We start from the raw sequence: 13,063 nt of genomic DNA, 5'->3' as shown, positions 1-13,063 counted from the left end.
GACCGAAAGCTTTCCTTTGGAACATCAGGAACATGACAAGGATACCCACTGTCACCAATGTTCTTCATCACTGTACTAGAAATTCTACTCAAAGCAATTAGATATAAATAAATAAAGATACAATTGGAAAGTAAAATGTTGCCTATTTTTTGATGACACAATCTTACATATAGAAAATCCTAAAAAATCCAAAATAAAGCCGCTGGAGCTAATAAATTATTTCAACAAAGTGGTGGGTACAAGATCAACACCCAGAAATCAGTAGTGATTCCATATACTATTGATTAAAAGTCAGAAGAAAAAAATTTTTAAATCCCTTCTAAAATGGCAACTTTTTAGAACCAAATATCTAGGAATAAATATGACCAAGGAAAGGATATATACCCAAAAAAACTACAAAATATTGCTAAAAGAATTTGAAGAAGATTTAAGTAAAAGGAAGGACATTTCAAGTACATAGATTGGAAAACTAAATATTAAGATCTCAATTCTACCCAAAGTGACTTATATATTCAACACAATCCCAATCAAAATTCCCCCAACTTTCTCTGCATAAATGGAAAAACCAATAATCAAATTTATATAGATGGTAAGGGATCCCAAAGAGCTAAAGCCATCTTGAAATGAAGAAGGAAATTGGAGGACTCACACTTCCTAATCTTAAAAGTTATTACAGCATCCAAAACAGCATGGTACTGACATGAGGACAGACATATAGATCAATGGAAACAAATTTGGAGCAGAGAAATCAAACCTCAAATTTATGGCCAACTGAATTTTGAGAGTGGGGGAAAAAACCACTCCATCAGGAAAGAATAGTCTCATCAACAAATGGTGCTGGGAAAACTGGATCCCCATTTGTGAAAAAATTCCGGTGGACTCCTACTTCATACCGTATACAAAAAAATCAACTCAAAATGGATCACGTAAATATAAGATCCAGAACTCTAAAACTTCTAGAAGAAAATGTAGGGAAGCATCTTCAGGACTTTGAGTTAGGCAATGGTTTATGTAACCTTATACCCAAAGCACAATCAACAAAAGAAAAGCTAAATAGGACCTCTTCAAAATTAAAAGTTTTGTGCCTCAAAGGACTTTATCATGAAAGTGAAATGACAAGCTACAAAATGGGAGAAAATATCTGGAAATAACATATCTAACAAAGGTGTAGTATCAGAATATATAAAGAAATCCTTCAACTTAACAAAAAGACAAACAATCCAATTTGAAAATGGCCAAAAGACTTGAACAGATTTTCTCCAAAAAGGATATACAAATGGTCAAAAAGCACATGTAATCCATATGGTGCAGCAGTGCTCCGAAATGTATTCACCAAATGCAATGAATGTGCCAAAATGATGAAAGAGATTGTTGATATGGGAGGATGGGGGGTGGGGTATGGGGCACGTGGGAACCTCATATTTTTTAATGTAACATTTTTTGTGATCTATGGATCTTTAAAAAAATACATATCAGTTTTAAAAAAAGAGGACATGAAAAGCTGCTCAACATCATTAGCCCTTGGGGAAATGCAAATCAAACCACAATGACACACCATTTCACACCTACTAGAATAGCTGCTATTTAAAATATGGAAAAATTTTGGTAATGGATGGTATGATGGTAGCACAACATTGTGAGTGTAATTAACACCAATGAATTATATTATTGAATGTGGTTTTTTTAATCCATGGTACTCTCAATCACTTTTAAAATATGATTTCCTGTCTGTGAAAACTGCTGAGACCAGGGAGGTCAGTATTTCAGGGTAATAAGGGTTACTAGAACATATAGACAAATTGCCAGCTAGTTTGAGCCACGACACAAGAAGAGCTGAAGCTACAGCCAAGTCAAAGGAAAGGAAATAATAATCATGTGTTTGCCATCTAAGTCCTTTACTCACATAATCCCAATTCTCACAAAAACCCTATCAATTAAGCCTCTAAATCCCATTTTACAGATGAGGAACCTACAATTCAGAATGATTAAGTCACTTGCCCAAGGACACTCCAAAGCTCATACCATAATCACTAGCTCATTCTGCCTCATCCACAGCTGGAATTGAAGAAGCCTGGCAGTGTCAGCTCAGCAGTCTACAACAGGAACCAGGGTATAGACATCTGGCACTCCCCCAGGGGATTCTTACCATCATGTGCTCGCCACAGAAGATGATCCAGAAGGAGAGAAGCATTGCATAGAAGATGCCCTGTCGGATATCACCGAATAACAGCATCCAGGTCCAGTCAAATCCGATGGAAAACCATTCCACTGGAATATTGATAAAGGTCATGGAAATCCCAAGGGCAAAGATGACTCTGATGATGAGAAAACATCAGGAAAACACCTTTATGTTTAAAAGTCAGAAGCCAGTTTTGGGGATTGCTATTTATTGGGAATGAAACCACATGATCAGATTTCTCAGCTCTCATGATGAGTTTCTGCACAGGGGCACAAAATGTCCCATTTAGTTGGCAACATCACAGAATGAAGGAGTTTTACATTAGCTATTCTGTTTGATTGAACCTAACCTCCTTAATGCCCCAAATAGTGTTGCTGCTCTCCCTTGCCTTCTTAAATAGAACTCACTTAATACTTGTCCTCTCTTAAGGGTTCAAGTTATTAGCTTCATCATAAAAACACTCTTACAATGATATTCTCAGCAACTGTGAATTACACAAACATACCTGTTAGAATACTAATGACACCAAATACTTATAAAATATAAATTTGTCTACTTTGAGTTTTTTTTAATTTTCCTTTTCCCCATTACACTATTAACTGTGACTTCTCTATCAAAATATTATTCATTATGTCTCAGATTTATTCATACTTTCATTCACCTCCATGAAATACACATTTATTTAGCACTGATCATGTGCCAGGCATTGTGCTAGGATTACAGATACCTAAATGGTGAATAGGGCATGTTCTGTCACTCATGGAGCTACACTTTAGCAGGGAAGCCAGATGAAGATACAACTGAAATAAAGGGTGATAAACAACACATTAGAGTTATGCACAGGCTGCTACTGGGACCTCTGTCTTTGACAAGAGAAAAATTGAGCTGAGTTGTGAGTTGAGATTAGGCGGTGGAAATGGACATTCCGGTCAGAAGGAAGAACCTGGATGAAGGCACAGAAGCATGAAATAGCATAAACCACTTGGGGATCTGCATGTACCAAGTATCAGGAAGTAAAAGGAAATGAGATTAGAGAAGAAAGATCTTTGTATGTCTCATTATAGAATTTGAAATCTACTTTGAAGGGACCTGGATCCAAGAAAGAGTTTAAACAAGGGAATGGCATGATTCATTCATTCCTCCATCAAAAATATTTATCGAGATCCTACTATGTGGCCATAACTGTTGCAGATGTTGGGTATATATAGCCTTGAACAAAATAGACAAGGAGCCTGCTCTCCTGACACATGCATTCTGGTGGTACAAGAGGGAAGTACAGGGGAAAGACAATATACACATACTGAATGAGCATTGTGAAGAAAAATTAAGTAAAATAAGAGAATGAAGAGAGATGGGGTCACTATTTTATGTAAGGTAGATAATAAGAGCCTCTATGATAAGAGACAGAGTATAGCTTAAAGGAAATGAGGAATCAAGCCACAAAAATATCTGGGGAAAAGCATTTCTGATAAAGAGAACAAGTGCAAAGGCCCTGGGATGAAAGTATGCCATGCATTCTTGAATACCATCAAGGGACTGGCAGGTAGTGGGAAGGATAGGAGGTGAAATCAGAGGTGACAAGTAGCCAGATCATGTAGGGATTTGCAGGATAGGGCAAAGGAGATGAAAACCAATGGAGAGCTTTGAGGAGAAGAGTAACTGATCTGATTTATACTTGAAAAGGACAACTCTGGCTGCTGTGTAAATAGAATATAGGAAGGAAAATGGTGGAAGCCAGGAGAGTAGTAGAGAAGCTATTTCTAATAATCCAAGTGAGAAATGATGGTGGATTAGATTAAGGTGGTAGTAGAGGAAATGGTGATGTATCTGGTGGACTGGACAACAGGTATGAGAAAAGGTAGGGAGTAAATGATGACCCCCCAATCTCTAACCTGAGCAACTGGAAGGATGGAGTCGTCATTTACTAAGAAGGGGAATACTGGGAGGAGGAGCAAGTTTGAAATGGAAGGAAATCAATTATTTATACATGATCCATTTTCAATACAAAATGTTAAGGAAACAGATATATGGGTCTAAAATTGGGCAAGGTTAAGCTGAGCATATAAATAAGAGTCATCAAAGTGTAGATAATTTTTAAAGCCATGAGAATAGATGAGATCACCTAGGGAATTAGTATAGTTAATAAAGAGATCCAAGGGCTGGGTCCTAGCCCTAAAGTTTAAGAGGTTGGAAAGATGGGAAGAGCAAGCAATGGAGACCAAGTAATGGCCAGAAAGGGAGGAGACTAATGAAGAGAAGGTGAGGGAAGATCAGTGAAAGAAAGAGGGGTGATCAACTACATCAAAAGCTGGTGATGAGTCAAGAAAAGGTGAAAAATGACCATTGGATTTGGAATGTGGAGGTCATTGGCGACCTTATGAAGAACAGTTTTAGTGGAGTGGTGGGGATGAATCCAGGCTCAAATGGGTTCAAAAGAGAATAGAAGAAGATATGGACAAGAATTTTGAGGAGTTTTGCTATTAAGAGGAGCAAAGAAATCATGTAGTGGTTTCAGGAAGTGGGGAAAAGTGAGAATATTGGTTAAGAATAGGACATGGCAGAGCATATTTGTATATTCATGGGAATAATCCAGCAGAAACAAAAAATTAAAAATGTGGGAGATAAAGGGGGCATATCTGCAGGAACACTGTCCTTTTGTAAGTGAGCGGGGATGGGCATAGTTAGCTCATCAATCCACTGAAACAGAGAAAAGTCTATGTTTTTGGCCATGGGGATAAAGAGCACAGACAGAAATATGAGAAAGGTAGAACCCTTAGAATTTCATGACAATTTTCATGTGAAAGCTGAAGGAGAAAAAGGAGCCCAGGATAACTCCTGGTTCAAATCAGCAGCCCAACTGACAACCTGACTTCTTGAATTATACCCCAACAAAAGCAGGAGCATGGCAGGTCATGGGATGTCACTTACTAAAGAATGCTCTGAAATCAGCTCTTACTTTTCCAGAAGCACTGGGGGTCGGGACATCATGGTGATCCTTCTCCAGTACCACACCATAATGATGAAGATGCTGGGCGTAAGGAAGGTCTTCATGGCAAACCACACCTTGGTGAAGCCTCCATTTTGGTGGATTCCCTAGACAGAGATCAATCATAATTTTGAAGCCGAATATATTTTAGTATTATTTTCTACCATAAACTGCATTTTGGGAGAGGTGGGCAGAGACCTTGTCTGTTGAACTTTTAAGATTCAAGGGCACTCACAATTTATAGCATGTTCTGTCCTTATACTATCCCTGACCCCTCCTCAGACAATGCAGAAATATGCATTAAAGGTATGAAAATGGACCCACTCTATCCTAATGGAATGATTAAGAATATGATTAAGGATTTTTCCATTAAGGATTTTCATTGAAAAAAAAAAGGAATAGAGCCATCCTAGGTGCCAAAAATGTAGACTGGATAAATATTTTTAAGATAAATCTATACAGTAGAATGCTAAACAGTATTGTCAAATATATTTACATTATACTCACAATATATCATTAAATGAAAAAAGTAAGGAGCAAAATAGTGTGTTCAATGTGATCCCATGTTTTTGTACAGGAAGGATTATATATGTATATATGCTTAGAAAAAGTGTGAAAGGATGTCTATCAAAATCTCAAACATGGTTATCTTTAGAAGGTAGGATTTGCTAATAACTTTCATGCTGTTCTGTGTGTTTATATATACTTGTTAATTTTTCTACAATAAATATATTTTTTGTGTAATCTTTTATTTTAAAATTTAAAAATGGCCTCCTTCTTTCATGTTCTCCATTTTACCCTATTGAACAAATAAACTAGAAAGAAGTACATAGCCTAACATCCTGTCTTAAACATTTGTACTTGCAATGTAAAACATGTAAAAATAAATACTTTCATCTGGTTATTCTTTATGCAATCATGATCATTACAATAAGAGAACAAACTAATTGCCTTCTTTTCTATTTCTATAATTGCTCACACAAATGAGTTCAATTTATGTTCTCAGCCATTGTGGATATATCATTATTCCTATTTTTCAGAGGAAAAAACTGAGGCATGGGGATGCCAAGAGTGAGATGGAGTTTCCTTCCAATATACATGCCCACGAACCAGTACCTTCTGTGACACAGCTTGCTTAGATCAATTAGATCTGCTTACCACCAGCCGAATATCCTTTATCTCCCCGATCCCAACGTTGATTTTCTTCTTCTCATTCACAGGCAGTCGGATGTTAAGGAGGTAGAACTTATGAGCCACAGACCCGATTTCCATGAAAGGAAGTACATCACATTCATAGTACCGGCCCTCATGCTCCAGGGTCTGAATAGAAGGGCAGAGGGCATAGGGTAGGGTCACTATTTCCAAAGACTATTGCCTTGAGGCCTTATCTATCTTTTAAATATACAAATCAAAACTAAAATTAGAATTCTGCAAGCACTGCTGAAAATATATACTAATACAAGCTCTAATTCAGCCTCAGATTAATCTTCCTTAAGGAAGCTGATTATCCTCTGTGGCAGCAAGAGGAGGGTTTTCTGATATATTTCTAGTCAGGGTCTTATTATACTTAGAGAAATTGAGAATCTGAGGAGCAAGGGAGCAAAAATTATTCCATCTACTGCCACTGACTTGATGCATGCCTTGCCCACGATTGCAAAGGTAGTAGAATTGGGCATGGATCTTACAAATCTGACATGGGAGAGGGTATGCTGATGCAGCAGAAGAAAAAGAATGACTTTGTCTAAGACATTGCCCAAAGGCAAGTAGTGTGCTGAAGAGGGCACCGCGCTCTGAGATAAGAGGCTTAGATTCCAGTCCTGCCTCGGTCCCTGGCTGGATGTGTGTGAGGCCTGGAGAGGTCGCCCCACCTCAGGTAATTGGCCTCTCTCTCCCCCTACGTAAAGCAAGAAGTTTAAATAAGTTGATCTCCAGGGTACCTTCCAATCAATTTCCCCAGTCAGGGGTCTCTGTATGTCCCCCACTTCCCTGTCTCTAAAGAGAAGATACCACTACTACTCCATGAGATACATCTGCCTAAATTCAACAAATTCAGAGAGACATGTTGAATTCTGGAATCCTGCCTGGCTTACCTGTCTGGGAGACAAATTCACTGTCTTCTGTTAGGGACTTTTCTTTTCCCACTGCCTCAGGTAGTATTTAGGGCATTTAGGAAGGAAAATTCCTTCCTCCAGCTCTCCTTCCTCTCTCCCATCTCCTTCAACCCTTCCACAACACAGGCAAAGACTGGCTAATTAGGACATATTACAGCAGGTGGCAACTTGATTTTTTTTTTTAACTTCACAATCCACCAGGGACTAAAAAGCTTTAAAGCAATTTTTCATTTAATCTTCAGACTCAATACTAAATTTCACTGCAATCAAAAAGAAAGATTTGATGATTCACTTCCTTCACACCTTTCAAGGTTTAATATCTTTCTTGAAAGGGATCAACACATCCTAAAGATAATTAAGCAAACTTCATTAAGAAGCAGTTGCAGGCAAATACCCCTCCCCCTCATTCTCTGCCTCTCCCCATGCCCTCCAAGAGTATACATAAAGGGGAGAAATGAATTTTCCTTTTTCTGAGGATGAAATTTCATATCTAAAATCCCTTTAACTTGGATGTATAAACCAATCTCAGCTCTGAAAGACGCAATCAACTTGTGGCAGACAGCTAATAGAAAGGTTTTAATTAATTTCCTCCACTGCATACAAAGACCTAAAAAGGTTAAGATATTCCTCTCTCCTGTTCCCTCCAGTTTCTCTATATTGTTCCTTTCCCCCTACAGATCATCCCCCAAGGTCTGCCCAAAACAATGCCAGATATCCTTTGTGGGGAGCCGTATTTAGTCCTCGACACTGAGTCCAGGGCCATGGTTCTCAAACTTCATCGAGCTTATTTAGTACATAAGCACATGAATTGAAAGCCTGTTAAAACACAGATCCCACAACCTGTCCCCCTGAGAGCTGATTCAATAGGTCTGGAATGGGACCTAGGAATCTGCATTTCCTACAAGCTCTTCTCTTACAAGGTGAGGCTGCTACTGTCTTTGGACCACACTTTCAGCAGCTTTGGGGAATATTGGGGAAGGAATGGGGAATAAATGCCAGGTGCTATATTAGATGCTTACATGTAGGGTACCTGGCTTCTCCCAGTTTGTGCCTTTTGTCATCGTGTATTACCAACCTGGTTAACATTCCCTTTTACTCTCAAACACATCCCAGAGTAGATGCTAAATTATAAGGTCACCCTGTTTGTGTGCATTACCTCATATGACTGGTCTTTACAAAGACTTCCAAAACAGGTATTATTTACCCAACTTTACAGAAGACAAACTGAGGCTTGGATGGATTATGGAAGCTTGCCTGAAGTTACACAGTCAGCCTGGCATTGAAGCCAAGTATTTTTGCTCATAATCCATGCTTTTAACTTAGTTTAAAAATACTGTGACTGACCCTGCCTGATAGTATTTCTTTTTAGTATGGATAGGGCTGGGGTATGGAACTTGAGGTTTCAACCTGCCATTCTTACATATTTACAGGAATCCTAACTTTGCAGTTATAGGATAAAACCTATGGCAAAGTTAGGAAAGGCCAAGACCAGGAGAGGGAAGGAGCTAAATCAATCAGCAGGATGGGTACTGCAAAGGAGTCCAAATCCTTCAGGAACAACTGATCTAAAGATGTCAACTGAGAAAAGACATAAGCAGAATGTGCCTCAGTGGAAAGTTTGGCCTCTCAAGGGTGTCACACAAAGAAAATGAGAACATTTCTGTGTCCAGAGGACATCAGAGATCCCCTAGCTGGTGGTGTTCCGTGCCAGCACCCTTGAGAATATGAGCAGCCATAAGGAACAGTAGCCTTAGCTCCCTTACCTGTGCAGGGACATTCAAGGGTGGGTGAATGGGCATGGGGGTGAGTGGGTATCAGAATCTCAGGAGGGTGTGTGTGAAATCATCACTGTGATTTGAAAAGTGCCCCCAACTAATCCTGATTTGGTGTTTATACCATCAAATCCCACTCTCCTCTGTGGGTCACTTTCAATTAAGGAGGAATCTAAGGCCTTTGCCCAGAAGACAATGGCTCCCTACTCTCAATGTAGGATGGTAACTTCCTATATGGGTAAATGAGTCCTCCTGGGGAAAATGGAGAAGGTAGAGCCCTATGGAAGGGTAAGATGACCAAGAGGTATCGAATGCTGCCAGATTTCCTCCCTCAGGTCCCCAATTTGTCTGTGGTATTCCCTGGGACTGTGAGCCCTCATATCTGCATGTTAACTTTGGAAACAAACAGATGCCTAGGAAATAGAGAAGGAGGCATAAACATTAACCCAATATGAACTGATTACAGCTTGGCAAAGTTCTTCAAACAACACTTATAGCACTTTATCAAAGAACCAAGAGTTGCTCTATAATGGCATTTCAGAGAAACAACCACATCATTTCTAACAGATAGTAAAGAGAAGGGCACTGCAGAGATTTCATGCCTTTGCAAAGTTGGTAAGAATAGGACTAAGACAAAGGATAATGACCAAACTTTGTGGGTCAGGCATGCTAAGATATAAGGCACTATAAACTGTGAAAATAAATCTTTCCATATACCTGATGTAGTAGTTTGATGTTATTGACGAATTCCAAAAAGAAATATTGGATTACGTTTGTAAACTGATCTTTTCCTCTGGGCATATTAGATTATATTGGATTCATAGGTTTACTTAATTAAGCAATTATGTAAACCCCTTGTGCCAGTAGGGTTTTGAGTCCTCACCCTTTGGTGGATGGGGACTCACAGATAAAAGATATGGCAAAGGATAGAGTTGGAGGGTTTTTGATGTTGGAGTTTTGATGCTGGAGTTTGATGCTGAAGCCTTAAGTTGGAGCCCCAGGAAGTTAGCACACAGGGGAAAGAGACGCAAGACCCAAGAAGGGAGAAACCCAGGAAGCCTGAACTTTTGCAGATGTCAGCAGCCATCTTGCTCCAATATGTGAAAACAGACTTTGGTGAGGGAAATAACTTATGCTTTATGGCCTGGTATCTGTAAGCTCCTACCCCAAATAAACACCCTTTATAAAAACCAACCAATTCTGGTATTTTGCATCAGCACCCCTTTGGCTGACTAATATACCTGGGGACCAATAGAAACTCCATCAATTTAGACATCAAGATATTGTACCTTGGGGGATGTGAAAGTGCACTTGAGTTTTCGTGGCACTCTCTCATGGGCCATTTCTATCCATTCAGCAGCCATATCATCACGATAAGCCAGGGAAACATCCATGGAAACTTCTGCGTTTTCCCCTGCAAAAGAAAGGACATGAAATTCAGAAATGGCCTCTGAGAAGGTACCTGAGAAACAATTCAAGAATTCTTATAGGCTTTGCCATGGAAACCAACCAGAAAAAGAGACATTAATTCCTTCCAAACTCCAAACCTAAAACTCCAAACCTGAAGACTTAAAAGTCATAGAAGGAAAAAAACTAGATGCTATATCTACTCCCCTAGCTGCTCTGCCAGGCACTCAAAGAGCTTCTGCTTAAACTCCTCCAGAGCTGGGCACCTCACTCTGAGACAAGCTCAATGTTCTGTCAGCTCAAGTGGGCAGATTCTGACATTTGGTTAGAATTTATCCTCCTGATCCTAGGTTTTCCCGTAGGAGTCACACAGAAGAGGTCCCTCTTACAGAGAAAGCACCACAAGTACTTGAAAACCATGCCACATCTGCTGGCATTTTCTCTCCTCTCTGCTAAACCTGACCATGTTTTTCAACCACTCCTCCCAGTCCAGGACATGATTTAAGTACCCTGGATACTCTTCTCCGGGCATGATCTAGTCTGAAAACATCCTTAAAATCATTCCCAAGAAGCTTTCAAATATAGGGTCTGCTACCGTTCTGAAGGCTCAAAACCCCTTCTTTTTATTTTAGACAAAGTCAATATAAAAGCTAAATGATTTTTCCAGAACTAAAGAATTATATACAAATAGGAATAATGAGTATGCAATAATACAAATGAACTGTATTTCCATATCTGTAAGGATCATAAATGGGTTTAACTCACCACACAGCTCATTAAGGAAATTAAATGAATAAAATGGCATCTATCCATTTCATCTGTTTTTTACTATGTTGAGCAAGTTCAAAAGAAAGAGGGGACTTAGAAAAATAAAAGCTTAGACCTCATTTCTAAAATGATTTAGAGAGCCAGTTCCCACTGGGATTATGAGATTAGGTTCAATTCTAATCTGTCTATTCCATCTTGATTTGAGTAAATCTCAATATCCAGAAGCCTTAGCTTGCTCATCTGAAAAGTAATACCCACCCCTCCAGGGTTGTTATAAGGATTAAATAAGCTCAATTAGGTGAAAGCATTGGCATGTTGCTTGGTATGCAGTAGGTGATTGATAAATGTTAACTGAACCGGCACACGTACAGGTCAGAGGGATAACAGACAAAAATAACTATTTGGAAAATTAGGGTTTTTCTATCAATCTACTGGCCCAATGTGGCTTAACACTGATTTGACAGAATGGCTCATCTCTGGTTCTCAGAGGAAATCTAGGAAGAGGAAGAAATGATGCACATTTCTTATGTAATAGATATACATATGGTGCACATTTAAATGAAAACACCATTTAAGTGAAAGAAATAAAATGATGCACATTTCTTAGGTTGAAAGTGCAGAAAAGGGATTTGAGGCCATTCTGATGCAGACAAAACCCTCAATGAATAACAGCATCCTTCCCCTATCAGCTATTTCAGTTTTCATGTAGGAATTTCCATTAAACATGGTACAATGGCAACTGTCATTTTCCTCCTGTATCACCACCAAAAAGAGTAAAGGAAAACAAGGGTATTAAGTCACAAGGGGAAAAAAAGACTGTAGGGACATGAGCAGACCAGAGATTTCAACTTGAAAAACAGATGGAGTGGACTTTTCTGACAGCCACAGTCTTGAACCTAGCCCAAACAGCTAATTTGAACACATTGCAGGGAGTTGCCACTCACCTCTGACCAAATGCCCTTCCTGGCTTCCTACAGTGCTCCTAGGAGGGTTCCAAGTGTGGCTCACCCAAATGTCTAGAATTCCCTAAGCTGAGCTTTAAAGGGGAGGGAGGGGAAGGGGGGCAGAACTGCTGAAACAGATGCTGCACCATTTTAGGAAACTGACTAGAAAAGCATGGTGTAGTCCCAAGAGCACAGAACCAGAAGCCAGGGAACACTGGTCTTTATGTCTTGGTCTCTGCGAGTATGGGTTCAAACCCGAGAGCAAGCCATGTCTACAGGAGGCAGCTGCTGCTTAGCTTCAGCCGGTAGTTCTCAGATAGTACATGCTAGTCTGTCATCAGATTTGAATTTTTCAAGAGAAGCCAGAAATTCAGATGTTTATGGGACAACACCCAGTTTTCAAATGTCAGTAACTAATTCACTAAAAACAAAACAAAAAACTCCCTGCACGGGTCAGCTAATAAAATATCAGGTTACCCCTGAGGCAATATTCAATCTCCTCTTACTGTCATGGCCATCACGCCACCACTCTATTTTTCCATTTAATGATCAAGTTTTTTCTAAAACTTTGTTATTGTTCATTAAATTTATAACACGTTCTGCCCAGTCCATACACTTAGCTACTTACTTCTGGCACAGTCTGGGGCAGATGTGTTACTATTCCTGCTTATAAGATGAGAAGTAAAGGCTTGGAAAGCTCCATTCCAGGGGCTTCTAGTGCTCCAGTGCCTGCAGTCCTAGGGTCCTTGCATCTTTCATGGTGTAAGTAAACACTAGAAATAACAGGGATAACGACCTCTACAGATGACACTCTTGTCTCCCTCATGAGACCCTGTGATATACCTCTGACATGCTCAGGTTCTTTACCAGTTGAGAGAGGACTTATCTCCCAGGAT

General features: G+C 39.5%; 1 protein-coding gene across 1 annotated transcript in view; it reads right to left on the bottom strand.

The window, feature by feature from the left end:
- Nucleotides 1-13,063, bottom strand: part of WLS (Wnt ligand secretion mediator) — a 99,925-nt gene that overhangs the window by 25,862 nt on the left and 61,000 nt on the right. Inside the window, exons 3-6 of the mRNA XM_004483695.4 lie at nt 10,338-10,462; nt 6,324-6,485; nt 5,136-5,272; nt 2,147-2,315 (exon numbers count right to left, since the gene is read on the bottom strand). Of these exons, the coding sequence (XP_004483752.1) occupies nt 2,147-2,315; nt 5,136-5,272; nt 6,324-6,485; nt 10,338-10,462 (593 nt within the window). The remainder of the gene's footprint in view (nt 1-2,146; nt 2,316-5,135; nt 5,273-6,323; nt 6,486-10,337; nt 10,463-13,063) is intronic.

Source organism: Dasypus novemcinctus, chromosome 9, assembly GCF_030445035.2.
Source record: "Dasypus novemcinctus isolate mDasNov1 chromosome 9, mDasNov1.1.hap2, whole genome shotgun sequence".
NCBI lineage: Eukaryota > Metazoa > Chordata > Mammalia > Cingulata > Dasypodidae > Dasypus > Dasypus novemcinctus.
This window is presented reverse-complemented; position numbering and strand designations above follow the sequence as displayed.